We start from the raw sequence: 21,336 nt of genomic DNA, 5'->3' as shown, positions 1-21,336 counted from the left end.
GAAGAGGCAGGTAGCGGGGTAAGAGATTTGAAATAGCCACAGTAGATAATGAGAGAGAGTTGAGTGGGGAATTACAGAAGGATCGTCAGGCAGCATGATCCAGACTTTTTTTTTTTTTTTTTTGAGACAGAATCTTGCTCTGTCGCCCAGGCTAGAGTGCAGTGACACGATCTCGGCTTACTGCAACCTCTGCCTCCTGGGTTCAAGCTGTTCTGCCTCAGCCTCCTGAGTAGCTGGAATTACAGGCGCCCACCGCCATTCCCAGCTAATTTTTGTATTTTAAGTAGAGATGGGGATTCATCATGTTGGCCAGGCTGGTCTCAAACTCCTGACCTCAGTTGATCCACCTGCCTTAGCCTCCCAAAATGCTGGGATTACGAGCGTGAGCCACCTTGCCCGACCAATCCAAATATTTTGGACAGTGAATTTATGATGGCACCAATCCAATGGGTGACTTTTCTCTGGCCACATCTAGTGGTCTAGAGTTAGGTAGTTGTACTGAGCCAGGGTTAGGGTTTGCATGTGGGGATGAAAGGCAGTGGGGCAAGTGAGGATATCTGTAAGAGAATGATTGAAGTGAGGAATGCTGGAATCTCAACCAGATAAGGAAGGGGAGGGTAAAGTCAAGAGTGTATGAATAGGTGAGTTTTGAGGGCAAAGAACAGGATATAGTGAATGACAGCTGAATAGATAGACTTGTGGTCAGAGAGGGTGATGTATGAGTTTCATACTCCAGAGGTACAGCAGTTGCTGGTGTTGACAGGGTCTGGGGGATGGTCATGAGAGTTGGTACCTGAAATGGGAGTAGAGGGTAGCAGTCTCTGAAGATGAGAAGATCAAGAAACTAAGTGCCTGGAATGTTGTATCTCCACATGGATACTGATTTCATGTAGGATGTTGGCAGGACTTGGGTTGGAGAAGAATCTGAGCAGGTTCTTCAGCGACTGAAGGGGTATGTTGGGGAGATGGGTATGTGGCAGTGATGAAGAGGAGTGGGACGTGGTATGGCTGGATGGTATGGAACTCAGAGCAGTGGGAACTCTTACACAAGGGTAGAGGAGAGATGATCTGGAAGTCTCACCAGGGAGTGAGAGGGATGGTTTGCCACAACCCAGTCCTGAGTTATGTGGCAAAGAACCAAGGCACTTTTAAAATTTCCAATCTATAATGGGCCAATCCTTTTATAATGTAAAAAAAAAAAGAGAATTATTAGAAAAAATGGCATGAACTGCCCGGGCACGGTGGCTCATGCCTGTAATCTCAGCACTTTGGGAGGCCAAGGTGGGCAGATCACGAGGTCAGGAGATCGAGACCATCCTGGCTAACACGGTGAAACCCCGTCTCTACTAAAAATACAAAAAACTAGCCGGGCGTGGTGGTGGGCGCCTGTAGTCCCAGCTACTTGGGAGGCTGAGGCAGGAGAATGGCATGGACCCGGGAGGTGGAGCTTGCAGTGAGCTGAGATCGCGCCACTGCACTCCAGCCTGGGCGACAGAGCGAGACTCTGTCTCAAAAAAAAAAAAAAAAAAAAATATATATATATATATATATATATATATATGGTATGAACCAAAAAACATATAAAAGACAAGCCCAAAATTTTATTATTAGATTGAACAGATATAAAATTATTCTGGGCCGGGCGCGGTGGCTCAAGCCTGTAATCCCAGCACTTTGGGAGGCCGAGACGGGCGGATCACGAGGTCAGCAGATCGAGACCATCCTGGCTAACACAGTGAAACCCCGTCTCTACTAAAAAAAAAAAATACAAAAAACTAGCCGGGCGAGGTGGCGGGCGCCTGTAGTCCCAGCTACCGGGAGGCTGAGGCAGGAGAATGGCGTGAACCCGGGAGGCGGAGCTTGCAGTGAGCTGAGATCCGGCCACTGCACTCCAGCCTGGGCGACAGAGCTAGACTCCGTCTCAAAAAAAAAAAATAAATAAATAAAAAAATAAAATTATTCTGTTACATTGCTGTAAAAACTTTTGCATAATAGTGATGTTTACTCTTACTTTCTGTACTTATCACAGACCTGTAGTAAATAGTTCACAGGCCAGCATTAGTCTGTGGATCACACTTTGTGAGTGGCAGTGGTGTAGAGAAAATGACTTTCCCATAGGAGAAACTGCATTCAGTTAAGTCTGGAAGGTGAAGGAGTGTTTGTTGAAGGGAGTGCCAATGTTCAGCAGTTTGTTTACCAAGTTGGGAAAGGGGACGAGCAGCGGGTGTTTAGAGTAGAGAAAGCACATAGCCACATGGGGTGAAAGTTTAGGGGAGAGAGAGGTGAAGAGGCTTCCTTTTTCAGTACTGTCCAGAGGGAACGGGGGTATGAGATAGAAAGCATGCAGTCCAGGGAAGTGAGTTAATGCTACAAGGTCTGGGGAATATCTTTGAAGAAGGTTTAGGCAGGTGAAAGGTGAGGTCCAGACTGGACTTCTAGCACTTACTGTGAAACCAGATACTTACTGTGTATCAGACTTTATGCTCACTGTGCTGCACACATTAGTGTTATTTTTATAGAGATGGGGTTACCCTATGTTGCCCAGGCTGGTCTTGAACTCCCGGCCTCAAGCAATCCTCCTACTTTGGCCGCCCAAAGTACTGGGATTACAGGTGTGAGCTACCGCGACTGGCCATGCTGCACTTTATATACATTATCTTATTGAATCCTTAAAACCCCTACAAAGTTGATGGTGATATCCCTGGTTTATTGATAAGGTGCTGGTTTATAGGCATGAGATTATTAGTTGGGAAGATGGTAGAGTCCTAATCCCAGGAAGTCCATTTATGAGCATGATCTTGGCTGAAACAACTTGAACTCTGCCTTAATGTTCTCTGCTGTGTGTGGCAAACCAAAGATTTTAAGACTTGGGTCTTCTTTTTTTTTTTTTGGAGACAGGGTCTCGTCCTGTCACACAGGCTGAAGTATAGTAGCACAATCATGGCTCACTGCAGCCTCAATCTCCCGGGTTCAAGTGATCCAGCTCAGCCTCCATGCTCAGCTAAATTTTTTTGTTTGTTTTGGTAGAGTTGGGGGTCTCAATTTGTTGCCCAGGCTGGTCTTGAGCTCATGGGCTTAAGTGATCCTCCTGCCTCAGCCTCCCAAAGTTCTGGGATTACAGGTATGAGCCACTGTGACTGGCATAGGTGTTTACTTTTAGCAAGAATTTATTTGGGGGGCTGCTGGTGCCTTCCCTAGTAAGGGAAGGTTGAATCTTGTGAGATTACCACCTCATATACATACAAAGTCAAATTTTCAAAATTAAGTAAATCTTTTTAAGTCTTTAAAATGTGAAATAAGCAACAGATGTTTGTTGTAGGAAATGAGAAGCACAGATAAGATAAAAAGGATTATCTGTAATTTTTCATTCAGAACTACTGTTGACTAGAATTTTTTTTTTTAGTCTTTCTCATTTAATAAAGTATTTCAAGTTTAAAAATTAGGTTATGAGGCTGGGCGTGGTGGCTCACACCTATAATCCTAGCACTTTGGGAGGCAGAGGTGGGTGGATCACTTGAACTCAGGAGTTTGAGACCAGCCTGGCCAATGTGGTGAAACCTCGTGTCTCTTAAAAATACAAAAATTAGCCAGGCATGGTGGCGCATGCCTATAATCCCAGCTAATTGGGAGGCTGAGGCAGGAGAATCACTTGAATCCAGGAGGCAGAGGTTGCAGTGAGCCATGATCACACCACTGTCTAATACAGTAACCCCTAACCACATGTGGCTGCTGAGCACTTGAAATTTTAAATTTTACTTAATTTTAATGGATTTAAACATAAATAGCCACATGTACTTAATAGCTGTTCTACTGGACAGCACTGTTCTAGACCTCATAAAAAATAAAATTTCCATAAACCTTGACGGTTTTTCTCTTTTTCAGTTGTGTTGGTGTTGAAGAGGAGAAGGCTGCTGACATTGACCTCTACCACTGCCCCAACTGTGAAGTCTTGCATGGGCCCTCCATTAGTAAGTAGATCTTAGGGTTTCCTAGAGAAGACAATCCAGAGGAGAGACAAAGGAAAGGAAATTTGGGGGAGTGATTGCTTTTGCCTGAGCACTTCTGATTCTTTTTCCTCAGGAAATAGCAGAAGCCTGTGCAGGCTCCACAGGCCAGCAGCTATCTCACTGAGAGGGCAGAAGTTAATAACTTCACCTCCCTCTCTTCCTAAGGCTTATCCAGAGAAAGTACCCATCTTCACCAGGAACTTTCCTGAATCTGTGAGGACCTCATTGACTACAAATGCTCCAAGGGGTGGTTAGATTGGAAGAGAGTCTACTGAGGCCTTTGTTCTTGGTATCATAGCTCATGACCGTTCTGACTCACAATCTCTCATCTTTTTCTGGCTTAGTGAAAAAACGCCGCGGATCTTCAAAGGGGCATGATACACACAAGGGGAAACCAGTGAAGACCGGGAGCCCTACGTTCATCAGAGAGCTCCGGAGTAGGACTTTTGACAGGTGAGGAACCCTACCTCCAACGGCTGGTGAATGCCAGGGCTCTGGGAGGCTGGAACTCACCTCTTCCCAGCTTTCCCAGTGGCTGTCCCATTAGGAGCCTCCCCAATTTGTGAGTATCTTCAGGGCTCTGCAAATTCCTTCTGGTTTGGTCAATTTCTGGAAAACTTTCGGTAGTTGGGAGGCAGTATTCACCTAAGTTAGATACTTAAATTTACCCAAGGAATGCTGACTAGAAGGAGTCTTTTTTTTTTTTTTTTTTTTTTTTGAGACGGAATCTCGCCCTGTCGGCCAGGCTGGAGTGCAGTGGCCGGATCTCAGCTCACTGCAAGCTCCGCCTCCCGGGTTTATGCCATTCTCCTGCCTCAGCCTCCCGAGTAGCTGGGACTACAGGCGTCCACCACCTCGCCCGGCTAGTTTTTTGTATTTTTAGTAGAGACGGGGTTTCACCGTATTAGCCAGGATGGTCTCGATCTCCTGACCTCGTGATCCGCCCGTCTCAGCCTCCCAAAGTGCTGGGATTACAGGCTTGAGCCACCGTGCCCGGCCTAGAAGGAGTCTTAGGATCAGAAAATTTAATTCTCTCATAGAGAAGAAGAAACTATTTTAATATAAAAAAATTATTGGTCATATATCTCTTTTATAATCGAAAAGAGGTTTTATCTTTTTAAAATTAAGCTGGCCTTGTCAAAAGTAAATTACATGAAATAAGCAAAAATAATGAGTTAAAAAAAGGAACAAAGCAGTCTCTTTTGCTTGGTTTTTTTAATTCAGTAGACCATGTTCAGGTTTTTTAAAAATAATTTCTACTTTGACTTTAGATTCAGGAAGTACTTGTGCAGGTTTGTTTAAGTGGGTATACTGCATGTGCTGAGGTTTGGGGTGCAAATGGCCCCATCACCCAAGCAGTGAACATAGTACCCAGTAGCTAGTTTTTCAGCCCCTTCCTTGCTACCTCCCTCCCGACTAGACTGGTCCCCAGTATCTATTGTTCCCATCTTTATCTATGAGTACCCAATGTTTAGCTCCTACTTAAAAGTAAGAACAAGCAGTATTTGATTTTCTGTTCCTGCATTAATTGGCTTAGGATAATGATCTCCAGCTGCATCCATGTTACTGAAAAGTATATGATTTCATTCTGTTTTATGGCTGTGTAGTATTCCATGGTATATATGTACCACACTTTTCTTTATCCATTCCACTGTTGATGGGCACCTAGTTTGATTGTGAATAATGCTGCAGACGTATCAGTGCATGCATCTTTTTAGTAGAATGGTTTATTTTCCTTTGGGTATATACCCAGTAATGCGATTGCTGAGTGGAATGGTAGTTCTCTTTTAAGTTCTTTGAGAAATCTCCAAACTGCTTTCCGTAGTGGCTGAACTAATTTACATTCCCACTAACATGGTGTAAGTATTCCCTTTGCTCCGCAGCCTTATCAGGATCTGTTATTTTTTTTTTTTTACTTGTTTTCATGTTTTCTGTAACCGAAGTGTTACTTGGAATAAGTGTTTCTTCAACTTAATATTTCTTGTTTTATTTGTTTATTTAAAGGCAGAAACTCTCCTCTCTACCCCAGACTCCTCAGGTTCCTTCTCCAAAGTCAACCCGTTATTTGTAGATTCTTTCAGAAATGGTTTTTGCATATACAAACATAGATTTTTTTAATTCCTTTTTTTGACACAAGTGGAAACACTATATATTGTTCCGTATCTTGCTTTTTTTTTTTTTTTTGAGATGGAGTCTCGCTCTGTCACCCAGGCTGGTGTGCAGTGGCGCGATCTTGGCTCCCAGCAAGCTCCGCCTCCCGGGTTCACACCATTCTCCTGCCTCAGCCTCCCGAGTAGCTGGGACTACAGGCGCCCGCCATCATGCCCAGCTAATTTTTTTTTTTGTATTTTTAGTAGAGGTGGGGTTTCACCATGTTGACCAGGATGGTCTCGATCTCCTGACCTCGTGATCCGCCCGCCTTAGCCTTCCAAAGTGCTGGGATTACAGGCGTGAGCCACCGCGCCCAGCCCTGTGTCTTGCTTTTTTTAAAAAAAACTTATGTATATTTGAGATCAATCCATAATAGCACATACAGATGTTCTTTTTCATGGCTGTTTAATGTTACATTGCATGGTGTAACATTTATTTAGCAGGTCCTCTACTGATGGACATTTAAGTTGATTCCAGTATTTTGCTATTACAAAGAAATACTGTAATGAATATCTTTGCACTTAAGTTTTTGCATACATTGCCAGTTACATCCATAGTGGCTATACCATTCTACATTCCCACAGATAATGTGTGGAGGGTGCCGATTTTCCTATATCCTAGCCAATATTGTTTGTTTGTTTTATTTTATTTTTTTTTTTGAGATGAAGTCTCGCTCTTGTCTCCCAGGCTGGAGTGCGATAGTGTGATCTCGGCTCACTGCAACCTCCGCCTCCGAGGTTCAAGCGATTCTCCTGCCTTGGTCCCCCAAGTAGCTGGGATTACAGGCACCTGCCACCACGCCCGGCTAATTTTTGTATTTTTAGTAGAGATGGTTTTTTACCATGTTGGCCAGGCTGGTTTTGAACTCCTGACTTCAGGTGATCTACCTGCCTCGGCCTCCCAAAGTGCTGGGATTACAGGCGTGAGCTACCACGCCCGGCCACCAATATTGTTTATTATCAATTTTTTTTGCCTTTCTGATAAATTGTGAAATCCTACTGTTTCCACTTGTGCTTTTTCTCTTTTCTTTTCTTTTTTTTTTTTTCTTGAGGCAGTGTCTTGCTCTGTTGCCTAGGCTGGAGTGCAGTGGTGCAATCTCAGCTCATTGCACCCTCCGCTTCCTGGGTTCAAGCAATTCTTTTGCCTCAGCCTCCCAAGTAGCTGGGATTACAGGCACGCACCACCATGCCCAGCTAATTTTTGTATTTTTAGTAGAGACGGGGTTTCACCATGCTGGCCAGGCTGGTCTCAAACTCCTGACCTCAAATGATCTGCCCACCTCAGCCTCCCAAAGTGTTGGGATTACAGGTATGAGTCACTGCACTCAGCCCACACTTGTATTTCTTTAATTATGAAGGAAATAAGTAGTTTTTTGTTTTTGTTTTTGTTTTTTGTTTTTTGTTTTTTTGAGACAGGCTGGAGTCCAGTGGTGCAATCACCACTCTCTGCAGCCTCGATCTCCCTAGCTTAATCCATCCTCCCACCTGCGCTTCCTGGGTAGCTGGGACTACAGGTGTGTGCCACCACACCCAGCTAATTTTTTTTTTTTTTTTTTTTTTTTTTTTTTTTTTTTTGTAGAGACGGGGTTTTGCCATGTTGCCCAGGCTGGTCTCCAACTCCTGGGCTCAAACAATCTGCCTTCCTTGGCCTCCCAAAGTGCTGGGATTACAGTTGTGAGCCACTGCACTCAGGCTTAGATTTCATACATTTATAAACCAGCTTGATTGTTTTCTCTGTGAACTGCTAGCTTGTGTTGACAGGCATTCTGTTGTGTTACTATTACTGATTTATAACAGCTTTCTTGCAGAATATTTTAATTTCTATATGGTTAAATTTATTTATTGCTATTTTTAATGACTACTGGGTTTTTCCCAGGTTTTTCTGCTCTTAAAGCCTTATTTTTTGGAATTTAATCTTTGGACCATCTAGGATTATGTAAAGAATGAGATAGGCAGGCCGGGCACAGTGGCTCACGCCTGTAATCCCAGCACTTTGGGAGGCTGAGGCAGGCGGATCACCTGAGGTCGGGAGTTCAAGACCAGCCTGACCAACATGTAGAAATCCCGTATCTACTAAAAATAGAAAATTAGCTGGGCGTGGTGGCACATGCCTGTAATCCCAGCTACTCGGGAGGCTGAGGTAGGAGAATCGCTTGACCCGGGAGGCAGAGGTTGTGGTGAGCCGAGACTATGCCATTGCACTCCAGCCTGGGTAACAAGAGTGAAACTCTGTCCTAAAAAAAAAAAAAAATGAGATAGACATTGAGCTTAATATATTTGTCCCAGCACAAGTTGTCAGAGTTGTCAAATATAAATCTTTTCTCCACCATGATTTAAAGAAAACTATTTTTCTTTTTTCTTTTTTTTTTAAAAAAAGAAAGAAACAGGGACTCTGTCACCCAGACTGGAGTGCAGCGGCATGATCAAAGCTCATTGTAGCCTCCAACTCCTAGGGTTCAAGTGATCTTCCTGCCTCAGCCTCCCAAGTATGTAGGACTGTAGGCCTGCACCACCATGCCCTGCTAATTTTGAATTTTTTTTGTGGAGACAGGTTTAGAAATGATGCCCAGGCTGAAACTCATTAAGTACGCATGTTGAGAAAGTTGATGTAAAAATGTTGCTGTTTTGTTTTAATCAGTCTTTTCTCTTTGATAGTGTTTTAAATTGGGTAATGCTGCTCTTGGTTAGAACAAATCTGCCGAACTCGTCAGATGTGTCTTTTCTTTCTGGCCAGGCTTTTGACTGATTTCTTCTTGTCACCCAGAGAAGAGCACCATGTTGGCAGAATACTCCCCACCTCTGCCAGTGACCTGGTCTCTAGCCTTGGACAGATCATTTCTTCCCTAGCAGATAAGGTTTTTGCTATTAGTTACCAGCTTACATTAAGTCCCCTCATAAAAACCCCACCTCTTGGGTGAGTGGCAGCCTCCAATAAGGCCTTTAGTGGGCAGTGCCTCAGGCTCAAGCTTTCTCTTCTGTGGCCCTCAGCTCAGATGAAGTGATTCTGAAGCCCACTGGAAATCAACTGACTGTGGAATTCCTGGAAGAAAATAGCTTCAGTGTGCCCATCCTGGTCCTGAAGAAGGATGGGTTGGGCATGACGCTGCCCTCGCCATCATTCACTGTGAGGGATGTTGAACACTATGTTGGTAAGACACTACAGACTCTTTTAATTGTAACATTGTTCATTCCTGTCAAGATCTGTGTCCCTTCCCCTCAAATCTGTTTTTGCATTTCCTCTCTAAACATCTTGGGAATCTGAGGTGAAATGCCTTGTCCAAAGTCATTCTTCAGCAGAGAGAGCCAACATCCTAGTCTCTTCTTCTTTCATTCACTCATTCGTTTATCAGAGACAGGGTCTCGCCCTGTTGCCCAGGCTGGAGTACAGTGGCGTGATTAACTCACTACAACCTCCACCACCTCCTGGGCTCCAGGGATCCTCACACCTCAATCTCCCGAGCAGTTGAGACTACAGGGATGCACCACCATGCCTAGCTAGTTTTATTTTTTGTAGAGATGACGTCACGCTATGTTGCCCAGGCTGATCTCCAACTACTGGGCTCAAGCGATCCTTCCGCCTCAGCCTCCCAAAGTGCTGGGATTACAGGCGTGAGCCACCACGCCCAGCTCCTTCTCCTTTTAATAGTCTATACAACCCTAGGTTGAACTCCGTTTTTTACCTGGGAAGTTCTAGGGATCATTGTCTGTCTTCTGTTGAAATGAGAAAGCTTTTGACTGTGGCTCTCACATGCCACTTGTTATCTGGGCATGAGATTCTGTGGAGAGGATGAGAAGAAATGGAGAAGCAAGGCCCAGGCAGGTGGACTACTATGTGTGAGGCTGTGTGTCAGGTAGTTCCATTGCCCTAGCAGGGCACATAGATCTAAGGAAAGTGTGATGTGTTCCTACCCCTGCCCCCCAAACACACACACACATATACATACAGTGTCGGTGGAGAGAAGCTTTGAGTGTAAGGCCATTCTAGGGACTGATGAGGGGACAAGAGAGTCTTCCACAGTCCCTGAGACTACTTGGTGCAGAACCTATCTCTTTACTCCAGGTTCTGACAAAGAGATTGATGTGATTGATGTGACCCGCCAGGCTGACTGCAAGATGAAGCTTGGTGATTTTGTGAAATATTATTACAGCGGCAAGAGGGAGAAAGTCCTCAATGTCATTAGTTTGGAATTCTCTGATACCAGGTAAGAGGTGCAGGAATAGCAAACCTGACAAAGTGCCTGAAACTTGTGTGATATGTCTAGTGTACATTCGTGTTCCTCTCTCTCTTTTTTTGAGACGGAGTCTTGCTCTGTCACCCAGGCTGGAGTGCAGTGCACGATCTTGGCTCACTGCAACCTCCGCCTCCTGGGTTCAAGCAGTTGTCCTGCCTCAGCCTCCTGAGTAGCTGGGATTATAGGCGCCCGCCACCATGCCTGGCTAATTTTTGTATGTTTAGTAGAGGCAGGGTTTCACGATGTGGGCAGGGCTGGTCTCGAACTCCCTACCTCAGGTGATCTGCCCGCCTCGGCCTCCCAAAGTGCTGCGATTACAGGCATGAGCCACTGCACCTTGCCTCGTGTTCCTTTCTCTTCTTCCTGGTGGTTTCTTCCTCTGGGATGGCGAGCTGGGTTATATTTTCTAGGGTAGCTGCTCATATTATAACACTTGAGTCATATTTCTCCACAGTTTATAGCATTGGATAGATTACATAGTAGCTATTTTAATTAATTTTTGTCTCCTTTTTCAAGACCTTAGGACAGCCGCCTTTGACCTTTTCCTCCTGTATACAACAGTGGCATAGTCATTGTGTAACTGCTGGGATAGGTCCTCAGTTCCTGGAAATAGATTTACTAAAATTACCCCAATGTAGGTTTCTTACATTTAAAAAGAAAAAGATAAATCTATTTACCTTTAAATGATTCTATCTGGACTCACACACTCAATAGATAACGTATATAGTCTTCTCTTTGGGTCAGAAATGTGGGAAATACCAAGAAATCATAACTTATCTTTTTACCCTTAGGAAACTTACTGTTTGATTATTTACATTTTTAACTTTTAATTTGTAGATTCATAGGAAGTTGCAAAAAAGTGTACAGGGAGGTCCTGTGTACTCTTTAGCCACTTTCCCTATGGTAACATATTATGTAATTACGGTACAATATTAAGACCCTTGCTGTTGTTTCTAAGATGCAAGGTTAAACAACCTGAGAGTGTTTTAAAACTATATTTGTTAGTTTATACCTCACTTCATCCTGAAAGACTATTAAAGGTAGCTTACAGAGATGTGGAGAAGCCAAAAAAAACAAAAGAAAAATTAGGACAAAAGTGAAATAAGATTGGGAAATGGAATATGCATGTGGTGGGTACTCTGCACATAAAATGCATTTATGAATGTCTGGATAGTTGGTGGAGATGGACTGTAGAGTTTTCAGTGAATTTCCTGAAGTTCAGAACAAAGAGAGGAGTGCAATATTGTAAGATTTTACATAGGATAAAAACAACCAGATGTTTCAGAGAAACATTTCTTTACCTGGAACTGAGCCCTGTGAGGTTGCTCTAGTGGTTTCTCATAAAGAAGACAATATGAGATAGGGATAGTGCAATAACTTCTATAATCCACATGCCAAGTGAGTAGTCTGGAGTGGGGCTGGGGAGTATGAGCATTTAGTGGAGGAAATGAACACCTTTGACTGGAGAAGCCTATGGAGCTGGGACTTGGGATTTCTGGAGATGAGTAGAGTGAGGATACTGACCAGACTTACAGAACAGAAATAAGTGTCTTGTGTGCCTTTGGGGATTCTGTGGAGGGAACTTGTTCTCTGACTTATCTGAGCCTCACTGAACTGTGGGGTATTTTATTCAGGCCTCAACCTTCTATTCCCAATCAGCTGACATCTGCTGTCCACCCCTTCCTTGGTAGACTTTCTAACCTTGTGGAGACACCGAAGATTGTTCGAAAGCTGTCATGGGTCGAAAACTTGTGGCCAGAGGAATGTGTCTTTGAGAGACCCAATGTACAGAAGTACTGCCTCATGAGTGTGCGAGATAGCTATACAGACTTTCACATTGACTTTGGTGGCACCTCTGTCTGGTACCATGTACTCAAGGTAGGAATACGCATGGCTTCTGGAGGCAGCCAGGCCTTGGGCCTCCCTGTACGTGTCACATGGCAGCACAGAAACATTTTGAATTAGTTTGATTTACATTTTTGAATAAAAAATATTTGATTTGGCCAGGCATGGTGGCTCACGCCTGTAATCCCAGCACTTTGGGAGGTTGAGGCATGCAGATCACGAGGTCAGGAGATTGAGACCATCCTGACTAACACGGTGAAATCCCGTCTCTACTAAAAATACAAAAAATCAGCTGAGCGTGGTGGCGGGCGCCTGTAGTCCCAGCTACTGGGGAGGCTGAGGCAGGAGAATGGCGTGAACCCGGGAGGCGGAGCTTGCAGTGAGTCGAGATCGTGCCACTGCACTCCAGCCTGGGCGACACAGCAAGACTCCGTCTCAAAAAAAAAATTGATTAAAAAATGTTTGACTAGGCCGGGCGCGGTGGCTCAAGCCTGTAATCCCAGCACTTTGGGAGGCCGAGACGGGCGGATCACGAGGTCAGGAGATCAAGACCATCCTGGCTAACACGGTGAAACCCTGTCTCTACTAAAAAATACAAAAAACTAGCCGGGCGAGGTGGCGGGCGCCTGTAGTCCCAGCTACTCGGGAGGCTGAGGCAGGAGAATGGCGTAAACTCGGGCGGCGGAGCTTGCAGTGAGCTGAGATCCGGCCACTGCACTCCAGCTTGGGCGACAGAGCGAGACTCCGTCTCAAAAAAAAAAAAAAAAAAAAAAAAAATTTGACTAATCAAACGTTTTAAAATAATAGCAGATACCTGAGGTTTTCCCGGTTGTTACCTTCTTTTTTGTTGTTGTTGATGCAGAGGAAAAACAAAGATTTTATTTATTTATTTATTTGAGATGGAGTTTTACTCTGTCGCCCAAGCTGACAGTTGCCAGTGCTGGAGTACAGTGGCGTGATCTCAGCTCACTGCAACCCCTGCCTCCCGGGTTCAAGCAATTCTCCTGCCTCAGCCTCCCAAGTAGGTGGGATTATAGGCGCCCACCACCACGCCCAGCTGATTTTTGTATTTTTAGTAGAGACAGGGTTTCACCATGTTGGCCAGACTGGTCTCGAACTCCTGACCTGAAGTGATCTGCTTGCCTCCAACACACCTCCCAAAGTGTTGGGATTACAGTCATGAGCCACTGCACCCAACCACTTTTACCTTCTTAATTGAACCAATTTATACTCATACCAGCATGTATGGAAATGTCCACATTTACTTTGGAAATTCCTGGCAACATGCGAAGCTTCCCTTCCTCCAACTTTATTGAGGTATAATTTATATACCATAAAATTCATCCATTTTGGCCGAATCCCAGCACTTTGGGAGGCCGAGACGGGCGGATCATGAGGTCAGGAGATCGAGACCATCCTGGCTAACATGGTGAAACCCCGTCTCTACTAAAAATACAAAAGAAATTAGCTGGGCGTGGTGGCAGGCGCCTGTAGTCCCAGCTACTGGGGAGGCTGAGGCAGGAGAATGGCGTGAACCTGGGAGGTGGAGCTTGCAGTGAGCCGAGATGGCGCCACTGCACTCCAGCCTGGGTGACAGAGTGAGACTCCGTCTCAAAAAAAAATAAATAAATAAATAAAAAATTCATCCATTTTAATTGTACAATTTGATGAATTTTGTCAATTGTATATAGTCATTTAACTGCCACCACAGTGAAGGTAAAACCTGTGTAAGAAGTCTTTTTAAAGTCAGGATTTCTATAGTTTCCTTTTTAGTGATTGTTAACAATTTTGTAATTAGTGTATTAATTGTCAGTGACTATAAAGGATTTTTGAGGTCTGGAAAACAAATTCCTAATTCCTTAAATGATTTTGGTTTTCACCATTGTTCACATTATTTAGTTTTCTTTTTTATTATTATTATTTTTTTCTTAAGAGACAGAATCTGGCTCTGTCACCCAAGCTGGAGTGCGGTAGTGCAATCATAGCTCACTGCAGCCTCTCACTTCTGGGCTCAAGGGATCCTCCTGAGTGGCTGGGACTATAGGTGCATGCCATCACTCCCAGCTAATTTTTTTTACCTTTTTTTTTTTTTTTTTTTTTTTTTTAAGAGACAGTGTCTCACTTTGTCACCCAGGCTGGAGTGCAGTAGCATGATCATGGCTCACTGCAGCCTCGACCTGCTGTGCTTAAGCTGTCCTCCCACTTCAGCCTCCCAAGTAGCTGGGACTACAGGTGTACACCACACTTCTGGCTAATTAAGAACATTTTTTTTTTGTAGAGACTAGCTCTCACTCTGTTGCCCAGGCTGGTCTCAAACTCCTGAGCTCCAGAGATCTTCCCACCTTGGCCTCCCAAAGTGCTAGGATTACAGACATGAGCCACCGTGTCCAGACAATTTTTTTACTTTATTTTTTGTAGAGACAGGGTCCCACTGTGTTGCCCAGGCTGGACTCAAAACTCCTGGGTTCAAGTGCTCTTCCTGCCTTGACCTCCCAAAGTGCTGAGATTTCAGACTTGAGCCAACATGCCTGGCCTAGTTTTCTTACCAGAAAAGTCAAAGGAAAGAATGGAAAACTTGGATTGTGGCTCTTGTCCAAGTGATCACAAGTCCTTAACTAGTTGTTTCCATTGGTTTATCATGTAGGAATTAGAATGTGTAAATGAAAGTGCTATTATGCAAATGTTAGGTTTAACTCTTATTTTAAAATAATTTCATTTTATAGAAAAGTTCAAAAATAATGGGAAGAATCTCTGCCCTTCCCCGAGATACCTCAAATGTTACCATTTTATTATATTCTCTCTCTAAAGCAAACACAATAAAATGGTTATATATATATTTTTTCCTGAGACATTTGCACCTAAAGACATAGTATTCCTTTATATCTTAATAATTCAGTTGTAGTTCTTAACTACAGGTTTGTCTTAAAACTTTGTTTTAAAAACAAAGACAATGTCTTAAATAATTTGTATAGTTATCAAAATCAGGAAGTTAACATTGATATACTAGTACCTAATCTACAGATCTGATTCAAAATTCTCCAGTTGTACAACTGATATTTCTAGTGTTACTTTTCTACGTTGAAATTTATTATTGGGAAATATTGGTTAAACCAATCATGCTTTGAGAATATATTTGTGCTACTGGGTTTTTGTTTCTTTCTTTTTCTTTTTCTTTTTTTTTGCCAAATTATCTTTCTGATGTTTATCCAGGCAAAACACAATTAGGAAATAAATGTTCTTCCAAAAGATAATCACATAACATATAATCTTCCAGAAGTCCTTGGGCTTTGATTGCAGGTGTGGGAAGGAACACTCTGTAAATGGCATTTGAAGGCAAATTCAATTTTCTTCTCATCAGTAATGTGGCCTTAAATTCTCCTAAGGCTACTAGTATTGATCTACTCATCTGTAGAGGCCATTTTTTATTTGGCATTGTGTCTAAAATAGGAACACTTGGTGTACATTTGTCTTACCTTGAACAATTTTGTTTGAAATGCCCTTTCCAATTTGTTTTTGTCAAGTTTATAGAAACTTAAAAGTACAAAAAGCAAAGTGACCTTTTGAAGTTTTCCAAATCCACATAAAAATGATTCTTGGATGGGTTTGGGCAAGAAATCTGGCATATTGCCATCATTTTGGAGCATGGGAGAAATAATAGCCTTTTGGAGTACCCATTAAGGACTTTTCTGGAAACCCTTGGTATTTTTGTCACTTCAACCTCTTTTTGTTTCAGGGTGAAAAGATCTTCTACCTGATTCGCCCAACAAATGCCAATCTGACTCTCTTTGAGTGCTGGAGCAGTTCCTCTAATCAGAATGAGATGTTCTTTGGGGACCAGGTGGACAAGTGCTACAAGTGTTCCGTGAAGCAAGGACAGACACTTTTCATTCCCACAGGTCTTCCCTTGGGTGCCTCTGGGAGGGTTCAGGGAGGGTGGAAAGAAGAAGGGAGCTTTTGGCCCCATAGCATATTAATCTGATTATGTGGGATGTGTTTCTCATATCAGCCAAAGGCGCAGAACTGGGCCTCAAGAAATTTCATGGGGTAGTCAGTGAGCAGCATGGTCACCTGGGGAGGCTGAAAGTGGGGAATGTCCAGGAGGAGGCTGATGGACTTCTTTGTCCTGGGTTGATGTCATCTTGGTGAAGATAGAGAACATGACTCTGAGCCCCGTAACTCTAGGGGTAGTGCCTGGGAGGCTGGCATTCTGGGCTCTAAGTCAGAATGACCTGTGGTGGGGATGGGCCTTTTTTTCCTAAACAGTATGTACCTGGGCTTCACTCTTAGAATTATGAATTCTTAGGTCTTGGGTGAGATTTGAGTATATTTATTGTGAAAAAAAATCCCCCAGTTGTCTCAATTTGGAGAGAGTTTACATCTTTACTTGATTGGGTCTTATATGAATACAGTGTATCTCTCCACTTATTTAGATTTTCTTTCATTTCTTTAATCAGAATTAGTGTTAAATTTTCTTAAAATGTATAGTAGAATTCTCTAGTATAATCACATATGCCTGGAGATTTGTTTTCTTTTTTTTTTTTTTTTTTTTTTTTTTGAGACGGAGTCTCGCTCTGTAGCCCAGGCTGGAGTGCAGTGGCCGGATCTCAGCTCACTGCAAGCTCCGCCTCCCGGGTTCACGCCATTCTCCGGCCTCAGCCTCCCGAGTAGCTGGGACTACAGGCGCTGCCACCTCGCCCGGCTATTTTTTGTATTTCTTAGTAGAGACGGGGTTTCACCGTGTTAGCCAGGATGGGAGATTTGTTTTCTTGGGAAGTTTTAAATTAACATTCAATTTTAAAAATCTTCGTAAGGCTATTCAGATTTTGTATTTTGTGTTAAGTAAGTTGCGATCATCTGCTTTTCAAGGAATTGGTCTATTTAATCTAAATTGTCAGATGTATGTGTGGAGTTGTTCATAGTGTTTTCCTTTTTTTTTTGAGATGGAGTTTCACTCTTGTCACCCAGGCTGGAGTGCAGTGACGCGATCTCGTCTGCCTGTGATCTCTGCCTCCCAGGCTCAAGAGATTCTCCTGCCTGAGCCTCCTGAGTAGCTGGGATTACAGGCTTGCACTACCACGCCCGACTAATTTTTAAATTTTTAGTAGAGATGGGGTTTCACCATGTTGGCCATGGCTGGTCTTGAACTTCTGACCTCAGGTGATCCACCTCCCTCAGTCTCCCAAAGTGCTGGGATTATAGGCATGAGCCACTGCACCCGGCCATATAGTATTTTCTTATTACCCTTTTGATATCTTCCAAGTCTCTAGTGGTATTCTTTGTATCATTCCTGACATTAGTTATTTGTGCTTTCTCTTTTGTTTGTGTCAGTCTTCTACAGATTGGTCAATTTTTATTGATATATCCAAAGAGCCACTTTTTTTTTTTTTTGAGACAGAGTCTCACTCTGTCACCCAGGCTGAAGTGTAGTGGTGCGATCCCGATCCCGGCTCACTGCAACCTCTGCCTCCCAGGTTCAGGTGATTCTCTTGCCTCAGCCTCCCGAGTAGCTGGGATTACAGGTGCCGGCCGCTACGCCTGGCTAATTTTTGTATTTTTGGTAGAGTCGTGGTTTCACCATGTTGGCCAGGATGGTCTCGATCTCCTGACCTCGTGATCTGCCTGCCTTGGCCTCCCAAAGTGCTGGGATTACAGGGGTGAGCCACCACACCCGGCCCACTTTTTGTTTTATTGATTTTTCTCTGTTGTCTTTTTGTTTTCAGTTGTATTGATTTCTGCTTTTATCTTTATTTTTCCTTCCCTCTGCTTGCTTTTGGTTTATTTTGCTCTTTTTGTAGTCTTGAGATGAGAGCTTAGTTATTGATTTCAGACTTTCCCTAAATTTCCCTCTCAGCATTGATGTAGGTGTGTCACACAAATATTGATATGTTGTATTTTCATTAAGTTAAATGAGCTTTTGAAAAATTAAGATACATCTTATATATTGTAAAATTTACCATTTTAAAGGGTACAATTCAGTTCTTTATATATTTACAAGGTTGTATGTCACTGCTATCTAATACCAGAGAATGTTCATTATTTTATTTATTTATTTTCTGAGATGGAGTCACTCTTTTGTCCAGGCTGGAGTGCAGTGGCATGATCTCGGCTTACTGCAACCTCTGCCTCCGGGTTCAAGTGATTCTCCTGCCTCAGCGTCCCGAGTAGCTGGGACTACAGGCTTATGCCACCACGCCCAGCTAATTTTTGTGTTTTTAATAGCGATGGGATTTCACCATGTTGGCCAAGCTGGTCTTGAACTCCTGACCTCAGGTGATCCACCCGCCTCGGCCTCCCAAAGTGTTGGGATTAAAGGCGTGAGCCACTGTGCCTGGCCCAAATGTTCATTGTTTTAAAAAGAAACCCTATACTCATTAGCAGTCACTCTTTATTCGTTTGTCCGCCAGCCCTTGACAACCCGTTTTTAACTTCATTTGTATATGGATTTCACCTTCTGAATGTTTCATATAAATGGAATGTTGTAATATGCTGTCTTTTGTGTCTAGCTTCTTTCACTCATAATGTTTTCAAGAATCATCCATGTTATAGCATTTATCAGTATGTCCAGGCTGGAGTGCAGTGGCACGATCTTGGCTCACTGCAACCTCTACCTCCCAAGCTGAAGCGATTCTCCTGCCTTAGACTCCCGAATAGCTGGGATTACAGGCACCTGCCACCACTGCCTGGGTAATTTTTGTATTTTTAGTAGAGATGGGGTTTCACCATATTGGCCAGGCTGGTCTCGAACTCCTGACTTCAGGTGATCCACCCACCTAGGCCTCCCAAAGTGCTGATATTACAGATGTGAGCCACTCCCGCTCCCCAGCCAGCACTTCTTTTTTTTTTTTTTGAGACGGAGTATCGCGTATCGCTCTGTTGCCAGCCTGGAGTGCGGTGGCGCGATCTCCACTCACTGCAACCTCTGCCTCCCGGGTTCAAGCGATTCTCTTGCCTCAGCCTCCCAAGTAGCAAGGTCTAAAGGCACGCGCCACCATGCCCAGCTAATTTTTGTATTTTTAGTAGAGACAGGGTTTTACCATGTTGGCCAGGATGGTCTCGATCTGCTGACCACGTGATCTGTCCGCCTCGGCCTCCCAAAATGCTGGGATTATAGGCGTGAGCCACTGCACTGGCCACTTCATTCTTTTTAACAGCTGAGTAATATTCTGTGGTGTGGATATGCCGCATTTTGTTTATCCATTAGTCAGTTGATAGACATTTGAGTTGTTTGCACTTTTTGGCTGTTATGAATAGTGTTGCTGTGAACATTCATGTACGAGTTATTGTGCGAACATGTGTTTTCATTTCTTCTTGGGTATATATCGAGGAGGGGAATTGCTGAGTCATATGGTAACTCTGTGTTTAACTTTTTGAGGAACTGACAAACTTTTCAAAGCAGCTGCATGCACCATTTTATATTCTCAACAGTAATTATGAGAATTTCAGTTTCTTCACATCTTCCTCCAGTGCTTATTGCTGTCTCTTTATGATTGTAGCCATCCTAATGGGTGTAGAGTAGTATCTCATTGAGGTTTTGATTTCTGTTTTCTGGATGACCTTTGATGTTGAACATCTTTCTGCATGTTCATTGGGCACTTGTATAGTTTTTTTTTTTTTTTTTTTGAGAAATAGCTATTTAAATCTTTTGCCCATTCTTTAGTTAGATTGTCTTTTCATTGTTGAGTTATAAGAATTTATATACTTTGGATACTAGACTTTTACCAGATATATGATTTGCAAACATTTTCTTTCATTCTTGGGGCTGTCTTGTCACTTTTTTGATAGTGTCCTTTGAAGGACAAAAGTTACAAATTTTGATGTCCAATTTATTTTTTTCTTTATTTGCTTATGCTTTTGGTGTCTAAGAGACTTGCTTAATTCAAGTTCATGAAGATTTATGCCTAAGTTTTCTTCTAAGCATTTTATAGTTTTAGTTCTTACATTTAGATCTTTCATCCATTTTTAAATTTTTGTATATGGTATGAGGTAAGGGTCCAATTTCTTTGTTTTGTATGTAGTTATCTAGTTGTCCCAGAACCTTTTGAAAAGACTGTTCTTTCCCCATTGAATTGTCTTGACACCTGTGTCAAAAATCTGTTGACCAAAGATGGGGGTTTATTTCTGGTCCTTGAATTCTATTCTATCAATCCTTCTAACAGTGTTACGCCATCTCGATTATTGTACATTTGTAGTAAGTTTTGAAATTGGGAAGTGCCAGTGCTCCAACTTTTTCTTTTTCAGTATTATTTAGCCCCTTGAATTTTTTTTTTTTTTTTTTTGAGATGAAGTTTTGTTCTTGTTGCTCGTGCTGGAGTGCAATGGTGCAGTCTCAGCTCACTGCAACCTCTGCCTCCTGGGTTCAAGCGATTCTCCTGCCTCAGCCTCCCGAGTAGCTGGGATTACAGGCACCCGTCACCATGCCTGGCTAATTTTTTTGTATTTTTAGTAGAGACGGGGTTTCACCATGTTGACTTGACTGGTCTCGAACTCCAGACCTCAAGTGATCCACCTGCCTCAGTCTCCAAAGTGCTGGGATTACAGGCGTCAGCCATAGGGCCCAGCCAGTCCCTTGAATTTTCATAAGAATTTTTTGGTTCAGCTTTCATATAGGTTTTCTAGTTATTTTTTAGTGTTTAATTATTACTTTATACATACATAGCATATCACAGTCTACTAGTATTTACATATTACCTGTTTGAGGGAAGGGTTGAAACCTTACCTTTTTTTTTTTTGAGACAGAATCTCATTCTGTCACCCAGGTTGTAATGCAGTGGTAAGATGACAGCTCACCGCAGCCTTGACCTCCCGGGCTCAAGCAATCCTCCCACCTCAGCCTCCCAAGTTACTGGGACCACAGATGTACACTACCACGTCTGGCTGATTTTTTTTTAGTTTTAGTGGAGATGGGGTTTTGCCATGTTGCCCAGGCTGGTCTTAAACTCCTGAGCTCAAGTGATCCACCCATCTCGGCTTCCTAAAGTGCTGAGATTATTGGCGTGAGTCACCACACCAGGCCCAAAACCTTACCTCTTTTTACATCCCTTTATCCTTCACATTTTTCTACAATTAGTCATGTTTTACATTTTTCCATGTATTTGTCTTAAA

General features: G+C 43.1%; 1 protein-coding gene across 10 annotated transcripts in view; it reads left to right on the top strand.

Annotated features, from left to right (window-relative positions):
* Nucleotides 1–21,336, top strand: part of PHF8 (PHD finger protein 8) — a 109,208-nt gene that overhangs the window by 20,135 nt on the left and 67,737 nt on the right. For all 10 annotated transcript variants that reach the window (XM_005593667.4, XM_005593661.4, XM_074029848.1 and 7 more), the window contains exons 3-8: nt 3,883–3,968; nt 4,352–4,460; nt 9,146–9,306; nt 10,218–10,359; nt 12,081–12,267; nt 15,968–16,130. In XM_005593667.4, the coding sequence (XP_005593724.1) occupies nt 3,883–3,968; nt 4,352–4,460; nt 9,146–9,306; nt 10,218–10,359; nt 12,081–12,267; nt 15,968–16,130 (848 nt within the window). The remainder of the gene's footprint in view (nt 1–3,882; nt 3,969–4,351; nt 4,461–9,145; nt 9,307–10,217; nt 10,360–12,080; nt 12,268–15,967; nt 16,131–21,336) is intronic.

Source organism: Macaca fascicularis, chromosome X (assembly GCF_037993035.2).
Source record: "Macaca fascicularis isolate 582-1 chromosome X, T2T-MFA8v1.1".
Classification (NCBI taxonomy): Eukaryota; Metazoa; Chordata; class Mammalia; order Primates; family Cercopithecidae; genus Macaca; species Macaca fascicularis.
The sequence above is the reverse complement of the archived record's forward strand: the minus strand, read 5'-3'. Positions and strand labels throughout refer to the sequence as shown.